We start from the raw sequence: 14,808 nt of genomic DNA on the forward strand, positions 1-14,808 counted from the left end.
AGAGCAGGTGGAGGTACTCAAAGGAGGCTGTGACCCCGTGGGAAGCCCGTGTTGGAGCAGGCTCCTGGCAGGACCTGTGGATCCGTGGAGAGAGGAGCCCATGCTGGAGCAGGTTTGCTGGCAGGACTTGTGACCCCATGGGGGACCCACGCTGGAGCAGTCTGTTCCTGAAGGGCTGCACCCTGTGGAAGGGACCCACACTGGAGCAGTTGGTGAAGAACTGCAGCCCCTGGGAAGGACTCACGCTGGAGAAGTTGGTGGAGGACTGTCTCCCGTGGGATGGACCCCATGCTGGAGCAGAGGCAGAGTGTGAGGAGTCATCCCCCTGAGGAGGAAGGAGCAGTGTTGTGGTTTTGTCCCAGTGAGCAGCTAAGCACCATGCAGCCGCTCGTTCACTCCCCCCACAGGAGGATGGGGGAGAGAATAGGAAGAGGAAAAGTGAGAAAACTCGTGGGTTGAGATAAAGATTGTTTAATAAGTAAAGCAAAAGCCGAACACACAAGCAAAGCAAGACGAGGAATTCTTTCACCACTTCCCATTGGCTGGCAGGTGTTCAGCCATCTCCAGGAAAGCAGGGCTCCATCACGTGTGATGGTGATGTCCCTTCCCAGCTTCTTTTGCACCCCCAGCCTCCTGGCTGGTGGGGTGGGGTGAGAAGCAGAAAAGGCCTTGACTCTGTGCAAGCACTGCTCAGGAGTAACTAAAATGTTTCTGAATTATCAATACTGTTTTCAGCACAAATCCAAAACACAGCCTCATAGTAGCTACTATGAAGAAAAATAACTGTCCCAGCCAAAACCAGCACAAGCTGCAGAGACATGTGATGAACTGACCACAACTCCTCTTCCTCCATTGCAGCTTTTTTTTTAAATGAAGTTAGCTTAATTCTTAATTCTTAATTCTATTGCCTTTTTAATAACTGTACAAAGAACTGTCTGCCATACTGTTTTGTCTACCAAGCCAATAAATTATTATTTCTTTGACTTAATAATAAGTATGTCTTCATTGCATGTATGAAGGAACACTTGTTTTGAGTACCTTGTTTGCATTAAGGCTTTGTGTGCATAACCTCTATTCTCCCTGGTTCTTGTTTGTTTGCCTTGTATGCATTTTTATTGAACTTCTGTTTTTTCCAGTGATTGCTGAATACTGGGAAATATATTTATAGAACCAAAGAGGACATTAAGTGGTTTCTGACAAAATCTTATCACAACTAACATTTTTCCTCTATTTTTCCTGTACCCTTTCCTTACTACGTACGTCAGTCCCGTAATAGATGATCTATTACTACAACAGCTACATTTTGCAGTTTTTGTTGGGTGGGTTTTTTTGGCAGCAGAATGATTTTCTAAGGCAGCTAGGTACTTCTGTTTTTTCATTTTAAGTAGCTGTGGGTTTTGTGGGGTTTTTTTTTGTTTCTCAGCTTTGATGAGGGTTATAAAAAATAAGTACTTCAGTTTGATAGGAAGACTTAGTGCAACCTGAGTTTAAAATGGTGGTATGCTGGTCACTTTTTAAGAGCGCAGGAGCAGGGAATTCCAAAGTGTCAGAAGTTAAGCAAGTGGGGCAGAAAGCCGGCTTGGCTGAGCAGGGATCTTGTTCTAGAACTTAGGCAGAAAAGGAGAGTGTATGGACCTTGGAAGGAAGGACAGGCAACACAGGAGGATTAGAGAGATGCTGTTCACCACTGTAGGGAGACAATTTATGTGGCCAAAGCTTGATTAGAGTTCAAGCTGGCCAGCACTATGAAGGACAATAAAAAGGGCTTTTTAAAATGTGTAAACAGCAAAAGGAGGATCAGAGATAACATAGGTCCATTACTTGGTGAGGTAAGTCACCTCACCGATAGGGATGTAGACAAAGCAGAGATGTTTAATGCCTTCTTTGCCTCTGTCTTTAACACCAGTGATGGGCACTGGGACCCCTGGAGCCCTGTGACTGGAGGGATGCCAAACTTGCTCCATCAGGATGCACATAAATCTGTAGGGTCCGATGGGATTAATCCAGGGTACTGAAAAAGCTGACCAATGTTATTGTGGGACCTCTCTCCCTTATTTTTCAATGGTCTTGGGAGTCTGGAAAGGTACTAGTTGACTGGAAGCTGGCATATGTTGTCCCAATTTTCAAGAAGGAAGACCCTGGTAATGTCAGGCCTGTCAGTCTTACTTCAGTGCCTGGTAGAATTATGGAGAAGGTTGCTCTGTCTGCTTGAGAGACAGTGCAGTCGTTAGCCATAGCCATCATAGGTTCACAAGAGGAAAGTTCTGCTTAACTAATGTAATTTCCTTTTATGACAAGGTTATCTGTCTAGTTGACCAAGGGAAGCCAGTAGATGTGATGGTTTTGGATTTTAGCAAAGCTTTTGATACTGTCTCTCACAGTATCTTGCTGGATGGAATGTCCAGCACACAGCTAGACAAGTCCATAATACGTTGGGTGAGCAGTTGGCTGATGGGTCAGGCTCAAAGTGGTATGGTAAATGGAGTTACATCAGGCTGGTGGCCAGTCACCAGTGGAGTTCCCCAGGGCTCAGTTTTAGGACTGGTGATCTTAAATGTTTTTACAAATAATCTGGATGCAGGAGTCGAATGTACATTAAGTAATTTTGCCAATGATACTAATAGGAGCTGTGGACTCCCTTGAGGGTGGACAGGCCTTAGAGAGATCTGGATAGACTAGAGAGCTGGGCAGTCACTAACCGTATGAAATTAAACAAGAACAAGTTCTGGATTCTCCACCTAGGGTGGGGTAGTCCCGGTTATATATACAAATTGGAGGCTGGAGAGCAGCCCCACAGAAAGAGATCTGAGGGTTTGGGTTGATGGCAAGTTGAGTATAAGTCAACAGTGCGCCCTGGCAGCCAAAAAGGCAAACTGTGTCCTGGGTGCATCAAGCCACAGCATAGCCAGCTGGTCGAGGGAGGTGATTGTCCCACTCTACATTGCACTGGTGTGGCCCCACCTCGAGTACTGTGTGCAGTTTTGGGCTCCTCAATATAAGGAGGATATCAAACTATTAGTGTGTCCAGAGGAGGGCAACCAAGATGGGGAAAGGTCTCGAGGGCAAAACTTAGGAGGAGCAGCTGAGGTCACCTGGCTTGGAGAAGAGAAGCCTGAGGGGTGACCTCATTGCAGTCCACAACTTCCTCAAGGGAGGCAGTGGAGGGAGGAGGTCTTATCTGGTAACCAGCGATAGGACATGAGGAGATGGAATGAAGCTGCATCAGGAGAAGTTCAGATTGGACACCAGGAAAAGATTCCTCACTGAGAAGGTGGTCAGTGGCTGGAACAGGCTCCCCAGGGAAGTAGTCCAGGCACCAAGCCTGTCAGAGTTCAAGGAGCATCTGGACGATGCTCTTAGTCATATGGTTTAGTTTTAGGTAGTCTTGTGAGGAGCAGGAAGTTGGACTCGATGATCCTTACGGTTCCCTTCCAACTTGAGATATTCTATGATCACAATGCTTTCTTCATTAGGTTCTTGATCTACAGAAGATGATTTATAATACCTCTGCCTGTTGTGCATTGAATTGTGATCTTTGAATAATAACCTGGAAAAATAAACACATTAAAGCAATATTGAACTTCTACCATTTGAGGTAGGTGTGAGCACTGACACTTGGTTCCCCTGTGCACACATTATAAAGCTAAGTAATAAAAAAACCACAGTAATATACAAAAACATGCATGGCTTTTTCTGTACTTAATGAAGACATGCTACTATATTTAAACAACTGGCTGTATTCTGTGCATACAATGGGTGGAATGCAACTTTTGCTGGGATTATATTCTTAATATATATACCTAACAGAAATGCTGGAGTGATACTCAGCAAAAATTAACAGTGGATGTTGAAGCAGATACATGATTTTTCTTATGTTTCCTTACTACCTATGACTCTCTTACAAGCTCTTCTCTTTACTTTTTCTAATATCGTGCACTAATTCCATCACGTGATATTAAATAACTCTTAAGTGATGTTAAACTCACAATAACATCCGTGAATGGTGTAGATATACTTACTGCTCAAAATAGCTGGTTTAGATGCACCATAAGAAGACACTAACCAAGCTGGCTTTTCGCTTCTTTTTCAAGTGTGCTATTGGGGTAGGACAGCCTTTAGAAAAGTGGAAGCTATTTTCAAAGAAAACGTGAAAGCTTAAACTCTGCCAAGCTCAAGTGTGGTACTGTAAGGCAAGCTCAAAGCTCTGAGGAAAAGCTTGTAGAACAACTTCGGAAACTTGCTTTCCTGGAAGCAGGAAGCTTCTGCCATCTTTAAGGCTGTAAGAGTACTAACAGATGATTATGAAGATGTAGGAAAAAGCTAAATGAATTGTTCCTTTACAGGGGAAGTGCCTTAAACTTGAATTCTCAGTAGAATAGGCTTTAGAGAAGTCATAACTTGCTGGAAATAGGTAGTCAGCTAAGTGTTAAAAAAACTAAGATGGAAAATTGCTAAAGCATGAACTGGAATGTACCTCAGCTGTACCAGAGGAAGGAAAAGTGACAGCTGTCAAACTCACCATAGAAAAAGCTCTAGGATTCAAGAAATTAAGTGGCCAGAGGGTACAAGTTCGTTACTGGCCACGTAAGGGCAGGGGTGTTATGGCAAGGGCTACTAATCATAAATGGGGTGTTGGTTGGTTGGTGTTTTTTTTGTTTAAGGTTTATTTTGTTCGGTTTTAGCAGACCTCTACACAGACAAGGGCTTTATCCTTTGAAAAGATGTGGAAGTTGCCTTGACTACTGGGTCATTCCTGTCTTAAGTAATGGACTGTAGCACACAGATCTTAACAACATGAGACTCAGGGCAGCTGTTTCCTTGCACTACAGTGCTTGAAATGATAAGCCTGGAGTGTCCTCCTTCATGTTACTACAGTGATAATGGCTGTATGGTTCTTGAGGGCTACGGCCTGAATGAAGGTCATAATCCCAGTCATATTATTACAGAGTATCCAAAGGTATACGTGATTCTTAATCATGTACCATTCTTGTAAAAGTCATGATAGCCTTTCGGTTGCAAACCTTCATGATGGTCTGAATAATCAAGTCAGTCATACTGTTACTGTATAGAATGTGAGAGCTTCTGTTTCATTAAAGTTATAGACTCTTTTCAGCTTAAAGGGAGTAATAGGTAAAAGGGAAAGCAGTAAACAAAGGCAGAAACACAGACCTGATAGGTAAGTGATAACTGAGACAAAACAGAAGACCAAAACTCTTTAGCCACTAATGTATGGGCTTTGAAGAGTGTCAGCCTGCACTTTTTAACTGATAAGAAGGAAGAAACAAGCTAAGCGTGAATATTACGGATAGTTGAGGGGAGCCTGTGGGACTATGAAGAATTTAGGAAAGAATATTTAGGAGAATAAGTCAAAGATGTGGAGCACTTGAGGAGTGAGGATAAGCAAGGATGAAGCTAGAGAAGAGGATGGATTTAAAGGGGCTGGTTGCATGTAAGTGCTACCAGTCAGTACGCTTGTCTGACAGCCATGTGCCTAATCACTGCAGTTACTGTTAAATTCTCTCTTAACTGTCTTTCGGTGACATTTCACTCTACTGCATCTGTGAGTGCTGCAAGGTCCAGGTGCCAGCAACTGGAGAGACTAGAGTGAGTGACTTAGATGCCAGCAATGCAGTCAGACCCCAAGTAGCAGTGGTCCGTATGTCTGTGGAGTCAACAACTGAGCATCTGGGTGTCAGCAGCTGGAGGGACCATGGGTCATAAGGCCCAGGTGTTTGAGGTGCCAGCAACTGAGGGGACCAGTGTGTTTTCCTCTGTGTGTATACGTGTGATTCACTGTCAAACTTCAAGCTGGACTAGCTGGCAAATGGGAGGAAAACCTCTCTCTGCCAATACTCAAAACCGGAGCCAAAGTGATTAACGGAGTCTGGGGTCTGGGATTGGACATGTGGCAAGCTGAAAACCCGTGCTGAAGTTTGAGGGAGCTATGAGTGTGAAGGTTCCCTGTGACAAGAGTGTATGAGTGCGTGAATCTTCTAGTGAATGTCAAACTGGCCTAACTGGCAAACAGGATGAAACCTGTATACCAGGCAAGAGAGCTCCAGATCCAGGCAGGTGTATCACACAGGCTGAGGGCCCACTGCTCGTATCTGAAGGATCTGCAGCTGTTGGTGTACTTGTAAATCTAGAGAGAGGCATGTGCTTTCAATAGCGAACTTCAGTGCTGATCAGCTGGAGAGGAGGAATGGGATATGACTCTCTGTACCTATGTTCTGTGTAGTTCTGATAGTGTTATGGGGGGGTGTTGTTAAAGGCAGTGCCCTGCCTGTGGCAGCTTGTGTAGTGTCCTTGGTATGTGTGGACACATATGCGGACATGCTAGTGTCCTTGGTATGTGCATTTGTGTGTATCCCTGGGATATGCACTCAACTTGCTACTAGCTGAATGTGGAAACAGGAAAGCAATAGCTGTATCTATCAGCCTGGAATGGAGAGCCCTCAGAGGGTCTCAGGGTGTGCTGGACTGGGCTCCAGCAGTCAGAAAGGAGGAGTCCCCAGGTCTCATAGTGGTAGCTGGAAGCGGTAGCCTTTGTAACATTCCTTAACAGCTTTTGTCCCCCAGCCCGTCTTGACTTTCTTAGGATTCCAGGACCCTGCTAGTATTTGCTGGTGTAGTCTCATTTCTTGCCGGGAGCACAGGCTCTTCCCTCCGCATCGGGTCTTTTACACGATTGTCTTCATGTATGTAGTAAACAGCAAGTCTAACACCATATAGATGGCCAGCTAGCGTATAGTAGAAGCTAAACAATGTAGAAATCTAAATTGGAAGAATCTTGTACATGTACAATTAGTACCTTATATTAATGTTTTATATCATACATGCTGTTGGCTAACATCTTTGCTTATGTAGTTCTAATGCGCTTTCTGATTGGTTCCTTTGTTCCCAAGCATGTATGCATGTCCTAGTCATTAGCAGCACTGCAGGCTGTTTTGACAGAGCATCTTCAAGGATAAATATTTTGAATTCATTGTTCAAATATTTTCTACTCTGACAATCCACCTTCGTACACTATTACAGGTAATATTACTGTTACTTTTTACAGTATTACAGGAGGGCTACTGGAGTCCTTGCTGGAAATTGCGAACAGTCTTGCTCGTTTGTCTAGCTGTTTATCAGTTATGCATTCCAAGCTATTATTACTTTAGCCACAGAGCTACAATAATCAGACTTTTTTCTTTTGGCTTTTGTAGCATTGCTGTGGACGACAATGCATAATACATGAGAGTTTTTGTTCAGTAGTTTTTTGTTCCTCTGATGCAGGTATCTTATCCTATGTTTGAAGCAGAAGATGATAAGACTCTTGATGGTTGTCTAGTTTTTGTTGTTCTCACACAGGCCTTTTTCCTTATCACAGAATGCTCCAACATAAGGAATAGCAGTATTAACCATCTTTAATCAGCTTCATAGAATCATTTAGGTTGGAAAAGACCCTTAAGATCATGGAGTACAACTGTTTACTTAACACTTCCAAGACTCCCACTAAACCATGTCCCTAAGCACTACATCTACACATGTTTTAAATACCTCCAGGGATGGTGACTCAATCACTTCCCTGGGCAGCCTGTTCCAGTGCTTGACAACCCTTTGAGTGAAGACATTTTTCCTAATACCCAATCTAAATCTCCCTGTCACTACTTGAGGCTGTTTCCTTCTGTCCTATTGCTTGTTACTTGGAAGAGGAGACCAACACCCACCTGGCTACAACCCCATTTCGGGTAGTTGTAGAGGGCAATAAGGTCTCCCCTCAGCCTCCTTTTCTCCAGGCTAAACAACCCCAGTTCCCTCACCAGCTCCTCATAAGACTTGTGCTCTAGACCCTTCACCAGCTCCATTGCCCTTCTCTGGACACACTCCAGCACCTCAATGTCTGTCTTGTAGTGAGAGGCCCAACACTGAACACAGCACTCGAGGTGCGGCCTCACCAGTGCCGAGTACGGGGGGACGATCACTTCCCTGGTCCTGCTGGCCACACCATTTCTGATACAAGCCAGGACGCTGTTGGCCTTCTGGGCCACCTGGGCACACTGCTGGCTCATACTCAGCTGGATGTCGACCAACACCCCAGGTCCTTTTCTGCCAGGCAGCTTTCCAGCCACTCTTCCCCAAGCCTGTAGCGTTGCCTGGGGTTGTTGTGACCTAAGTGCAGCCTTTGGCTGTCTTCATCCTACAACACTGAGTAATCCTTTTTCGTATGAAAAGCTTAAATCACTAAGCATTTCTGAGAATTGAGACCTCCCTGATATTTTGCAGTTCTGTCAGGAGCTGATGTATGAGGTGGAAAGATAATTTTGAAATGCTGGAATCAGCTTATATTGGTGAGATATGCTGCAGTATCACAGAGGTGGAGTTCACTCAGACATGGTATTTTCCCCTCTGCATAGCATTTGTGCATTTCAAAAGATGGTTAGAAAAGATGGAGGTAATCTAGGCCAAGTCATAACTTGCCACGTTAGTGGTATTTAGTTGATTCCTGCTTTGTTTTAAGGTGCTTTTGTATTGAAAATATCACACTTCTCACCATATTTTTGTTCTTGATTTCAGTCTTACTAGGGACAAGTAGTTCTCTGACTTACAAACTCACAGAACAGGGAAGTCTTTCATGTTGCAAGCTCTACAAAAGGAAAGAATTGTAGTTTCCCTCCAAGCATATTTAAGAATAAAGTAACATCATAGTGGTGCTATACTGATCTGCCTTGGTAAAATCAAGTTCATAGCTTCAATCTAGGCAGTAGTTTTTTCCTTGTTTTGACAGCTACTGGTTAACATTGTGTATGATAGATGTGGAGAAAGTCAGAGATGACAAATGGGAATAAGGAGGAGAGGATTTAAAAAAAAAAAAAAAGAAAAAAACCAACCTGAACTCCTAAAAGCTCCTTGTAAGCTGTATTATTACAGGTAATGACCAAGTGAATGAAGTGCCACTGATACCTGAAATCTAGATACTATGGTACGTACTGGTAGAATAGTTAAGCAGTAGATTATGGATCTTGAATTGTAAAGTTTAATACGGTACATTGCTTCTCTGGTTAGCCAGGTGATAAAAGCCTTTGTTAAGTAAAAAGCTCTGGAAGACATTGCTAATAAATGGCATTATGTTTCAGAGTATGAATAGATAAATCCTGCAGTTCTCTTAAACAGTACCTTATTCATATTTGTGTCTGAACAAAACTAAAATTCTGTTTACTTTCTACTGATCCCCAAAGTGCCGTGTGTTTATGGCAAGTAGTGCAGTGTAAAAACAAATGAGCAGAACACTGCACCACAGAATACAGTTAACTTCTTTTTCCTAAAGGTTATAAATATTGCAGGCAGCATATCAAATTTTCAGTTTATCAGTAACACCTCCTTTTAAAACAACGAGATTAGTTCTTACAGAATTAATGAAAAGATGTTTATTAGGAGACTGTTTTCCTATAATTGTCTCTTGTTTTCTTAGCCTCCTCCAGGAAATGTGAAAATGCCTAATGTACCCAGTACCCAGCCAGCAATAATGAAACCAACGGAAGAACCACCTGCTTACACACAAATTGCAAAGGTTTGTCTATAACTTTCAGGCACTAGATTCCTTTTAATTACAATTTTAAAAATATGCTTCTGGAATAATGTCTTTTATAAACAAGCATTACTTTCCTGATTATTTATGAAAATTAATAACTGCCTTTAAGTAACCACTTAATGAATGAATTTGTGCAATATTAGGTCAGTCTTCATCCATAACTGGAGATGCTTAATTGTAGAAAATAGACTTGGAATATCTATTTTGTTTTCATATTTTTTTATCAATATCTAACAATGCTTGTTTTGTTCAGGAGCATGCTTTGGCCCAGGCAGAACTGCTAAAGCGTCAAGAAGAACTCGAAAGAAAAGCAGCTGAACTAGATCGCAGAGAACGGGAAATGCAGAGTCTCAATCAGCAGGGGGGTATGCATGAAAAAAAATACTTCCTTAAATTGCAGCAATTTCACTTTTTCTTAGAAATTGTTTTAGTTTTATAGTGACATTGTGAAACAGATCAAAGAGGGAGTTTTATAATCTCTTCAGGAAAAGAAAGTTTATCTCCTTTGAGACAATGCATAGAGTGAATAAAAACTGGCCTGGCCTGTGCAGATTTTCACTGTAATAATTTTACATGTGTCCTCTGTTACTTGTTACTTTCTGCTTTCTGTTTTCATTGACATTTTTACATTCATTTTTACTTTCTGTTTTCATCGACACATTCCAGGAATATGATTACCCAAAGTGTATTTAGAAAAAGACAGTTTTTTGATCTCAAAGCTCATCAAGCTGTCTTTCAGTTTTACTTGAAAATTTTGAAACCTGTACCACAGCATAGGGAAAGTACTTGAAATACAATTCTTAAGTAATAACTTGAATTATTACAAGATATCCAAATTCTTCCATAACTCTATCTTGAAACTATCAGTCCTGAGAGAAATAACCATATAGTGCAAACGAAGATCTGAGTTATTATCAGATATTTTTCACATAAGAAACCCCAAGTAGTTTTTAATATGGATGGGATTATTACTTGATTACTTTCTCTGTGCCCCCTCTGCCAATCCCTTGCTCTGAAAGGCTTGGTAAAAATTCCAGTAGAAGAGGCAGAAAACTTAACAGGTACTCAGTGCTTTAAACCTGTTTGGGCAGAACTGACAGCTTCACCTTGTCTTGTGTGGTAATAAGAAATAATGCAAGTATGCAAGCTTTGCGAGTTTTCTGTTCGTATCAGATGAACTGCTAGTAAAGATATGGTTGAAGATAGAAAAGGCAAACAAAATCTTGTCAGAATTTCAAATAAAGGTGCCATTAGGTTAGTTTGTAGTGCAGCCGAACTTTTGGAACATGGGGATTAAGGTATCACTTGCATCCAGAATTTGAAATGCTATGGGAAAGGTTTGTTGTAGTTATTACCTCCATTGAATCTCTGAGTCTGTGCTTGGTATAAGTTGTGTTTGGCAGCATGTATACTCCAGCCAGTGAGCAGATCAGCATACAGGAAATCCAAGTGTCTGATAACTGTGTCCTTTGTGGTGTCCTCACTCTGTAACACAACTGTATCAAAATACAGTGATGCTGTAGGGCATCTTCTGGTAACAAAAAAGTAGTTTAGACCATTTCAATGGCTGCCTTTCTTGATGCTTATGGGCTTTTAAGTAAAGCTTTGACCGTAAACTATATTGGGAACTAGTTCAAAGTGTCAGAGATGGCCTGGTGTTAAAAATATCAGGATTCTGAGAATGAACAAGGCTTTTCAGTCCTCAGTCTTTGTGTTCAACAAGTGCGTGAGTATGGTGAGACTTTAGGGAAACGTACATTGAAAAGTCAAGGAACTCTGAGAAATTGGTTTTCTGTTCGTATCTGCTTGTTTTGTGAAGAATTGCCTTTTCCCATTACTTTCTGGGAACTGTCAGATACCTGCTTAGTCTTTTAAGTAGATAAACTATTGTACTTTCCTTGATCTGTCTGCACTTCATTGTATTTTATTTCTGAAGTTTATTTTCAGTATTGTGTGAGGATTGCTGATAAAACTCTTGGGTTTTAGTAGCCCAGGTTATCCATACGCTTGTGAAACTCATGCATAAAACAATTTGAACAAGTCCAGATGCATATCTCTTTCTAGTATACAGAGATTAAAACTGTATTATAAAGCTCTTTTTTTCTCTGTTTTGCAGGTAGAAAAAATAACTGGCCACCTCTTCCTGAGAATTTTCCAGTAGGTCCTTGTTTCTACCAGGACTTTTCTGTAGACATTCCTGTAGAATTCCAGAAGACAGTAAAGATTATGTACTATTTGTGGATGTGTGAGTATTTTTTTAAAAGAAAAAACAAAGCGCGTATTCAAACTTGATGATACATACCTGCTGTTTTGGCTTTTGCAATATATGTATTGAGAAATTGTTTTGAATCCAGAGGTCAAGTGTTGAAGTGAAATCTTTTTGCTAGCTTCAATTTTAAAAATATGGAATTATTATTTCATAAAAACTTCCACAGAAAAAAAGGAGGAGGATTATCCTAAGGCAATTTGGTTATAGTATATTGCACTTCTCTGGTTTAAGTATCTCTGTTGTTGTAAAATGAGCTTTGACCATTTATTAATTTAGAAATAATTTTAATGTTGTTAAAATCAGCTTATATATTAAGAAATATAATTCACAATCAGTGTTAGTAGACTTATGAAGCTAACTATAATATCAGTTTGCTTTGGTATACAGTTTTATATAGTTTAATATAGTTTTTAGTCTATAGCAGAGATGTACTATCATTTTAGTCTATTTAGGAAAGTACTGGTAAGTGAGTTAGCTGAAGAATCAGACCATGTTAGAGTGATCCTTTGTACACCAAGAAGGTTCTACACCATCTTTGTGGCATTAATTTTGTGCCCATTCAGGTGCTGTGTTTTGATTTGAGAAATGCTGGATGAACCAAATACACAAATACTCGAACATTTGTATCTTCTGCCTTCTCCAGTGTGATGAGAGCTTAAGAATTAATCTGACACTGAGGAAATTGTGAAGATTTAGGTGCTTTGATGCCTTTAGTATATTTTTAGCATACTAAGGGAGTGTGAATTTCAGAACTCTTCTGTATTTTTTTTCAGGGTTAAGATTTAGTTAGCAAATCTCTGTAATTTTACCGTTAATCTGGTAATCTTATTACTGTGATTGAACCACGTAACTGAAACACATAAAATGAGCAGTCAGTATTGAATCAAGTGAATTCCACTTCATCATAATACACAGCTTTCTATATTCATTGCTGGGTCACTAATCTTCAAATAAGCAACTAAATCCACTGTAGAATGTGTGACTAGTTACTCATAAATCTGATAGACCTTTAAGATTTATATGACATCTAAGATGAAGTACTCCAGAATTTTAGGATAGTTACTAATTCTGGCCATTTGCAGGACTGAGTTCTGAAAGTGCCGTATGTTTCAAACGCAAGGTGAAATTGGGCAGTGAGAGTTTGAATATTAATACTGTTTTTCTTTTTCCTTCTTATGGCCATAAATAAAGGAAGCAGCAATGTTACAGTATTTAAAAATACATAGGAGTTGTGCTTTTGTACTAGCATGATGGATTTTCTTGTAGGTAGACTGAGATTTTAGCTGAGTTCTCTTGCTCTTTTCAGCTCCAATACTCTGACTTAGGGATTACTCAGGAAAGAAAAAGGCTTAATAAAGGAAAAGAGAGACAAAATCTATTTCAAGCTTTTTTTAAAGAAAAAAAAAAGTTTAGTACAGATCTCCATTCCATAGGGCTGGTTGTTGAATCAGTCCTTGTGACTCTTCTTTCCCAGGATCATAGCTACGTAGTTTGGCTCATTTTTCACTAGAGTGGCTGTGCTTCCTCAGTGGAGGCACTTACTACCATAGCAAACCAGTCTGCTTCTGCTTGCTGCTCTACCCTACATTTTACTTCCTCTTCCAGAACTTCCTGGGTCTCGTAAGGCCTAGGGCTTCTGTGAACATAATCACACTTTGATAAGTCTAGTACCACATGCTGAGCACTTGGTAAAGTAGGTTAGTTTTCCTCTTCCTTTTTAGCAGCCCTAGGAACAAACCTTTCTGTTTCAGTTTTCTGTGTGTTTCTGTGGTTAGTAGCAATTTTTATATCCTTATTATTGGTCTTTATGTATCTGAGGAAACTTTTTTACCTGTTTCAGATCTATATGCTCTTTAGCTCATGAGAAAACAAATATTTTGTCTTTTTTTTTTCTTTTTTTTTCTTTTTTTTTTTTAACTGAGTGCTACCATGGTTTTGGCTTCTGTCAGCTGCCAGTGGAACTCTATCTTGGTTTTGTGACCATTGCTGTTTTAGTGGCTTGCAGATAGAATGACAATTTTCCTGTCATTCTATCTATCTTTAGCACTGAGCACTACTTTTTAGATGTTCCTCTGCTGTTACTAGTGAAATGTCCCATGTCTCTTGACCTGTATCTAACACCAAATTTATTTTGGCTTAAAAGCCTGTGTTTTCCAGCTACTTTCCCCACAGGCTGATAGCATGCACAAAATGAGCAGTACTGATTTTCAAAGAATATTTCTTATTTGAAGTTACAAACCAAAGAGCTGCTTAATCTCATCAAAAGCTTTTGTGGCGTTTGGGTTTGTTACTTTACATAGGCTGTGAATGTTTCCATTTTCTATGAACAAGACTTCAAAGGTTTTCAAAGACCAATGACATAAACTGTAGATTCTTGTAGAAAAATAATACCCTAAGATGCCAACTTCTATGGTATTTTTTCTGTTTAGGAGAGTTTAATCTCATCCATCCTTCTGTCTGAGCATATGATCAATAGTACATACATAGTCTGTGTTGATGTTTGTTCTGCCTGTTCTTGAGAACCTCCAATGATGGACACTTCATAAACTCCCTCCAAGCCTGTTCTAGTGTGTTGCTGTCTTCTATCATCAGAAGATGTTTCCAAGTGTATAATTTAATTCTCCTTTCCTGTGATTGATCTTCCCTGTTCTGTCCTCTGTTGTTATGGAGAACACATTTATCGCCATTAGCCATCTCCTTTTGGGTAAATTAGCCAAATTAGCTGAGTAGTTTACTCATGCTTTCTTTGTAGGTTATGTTTTCTAGAGGTCTGATCGGTTGCTGTCTTACAGATTTGCTGCTTGGTCCACTCTCTATTATTATGGGGTTTTTTTAGTATGTAGCATCAAGAATTTTACAATATGGACTGTGTCCAATATTTTAGCTGAACTGCTACTGTACTGTGTAGAGGGGAAAAAACCACCTTCACATTTTTGGTGGCAGGTGCTTATGTGCTGATCTAAGT

The 14,808-nt window shown here is 40.5% G+C and overlaps 1 protein-coding gene across 1 annotated transcript in view; it reads left to right on the top strand.

Moving 5' to 3' along the window:
• SCAMP1 (secretory carrier membrane protein 1) overlaps positions 1–14,808 on the top strand; it is a 41,641-nt gene that overhangs the window by 14,951 nt on the left and 11,882 nt on the right. The window contains exons 3-5 of the mRNA XM_075740555.1: positions 9,455–9,553; positions 9,828–9,939; positions 11,691–11,819. Coding sequence (XP_075596670.1) covers positions 9,455–9,553; positions 9,828–9,939; positions 11,691–11,819 — 340 coding nt within the window. The remainder of the gene's footprint in view (positions 1–9,454; positions 9,554–9,827; positions 9,940–11,690; positions 11,820–14,808) is intronic.

Source organism: Balearica regulorum, chromosome Z, assembly GCF_011004875.1.
Source record: "Balearica regulorum gibbericeps isolate bBalReg1 chromosome Z, bBalReg1.pri, whole genome shotgun sequence".
NCBI classification, from domain to species: Eukaryota; Metazoa; Chordata; class Aves; order Gruiformes; family Gruidae; genus Balearica; species Balearica regulorum.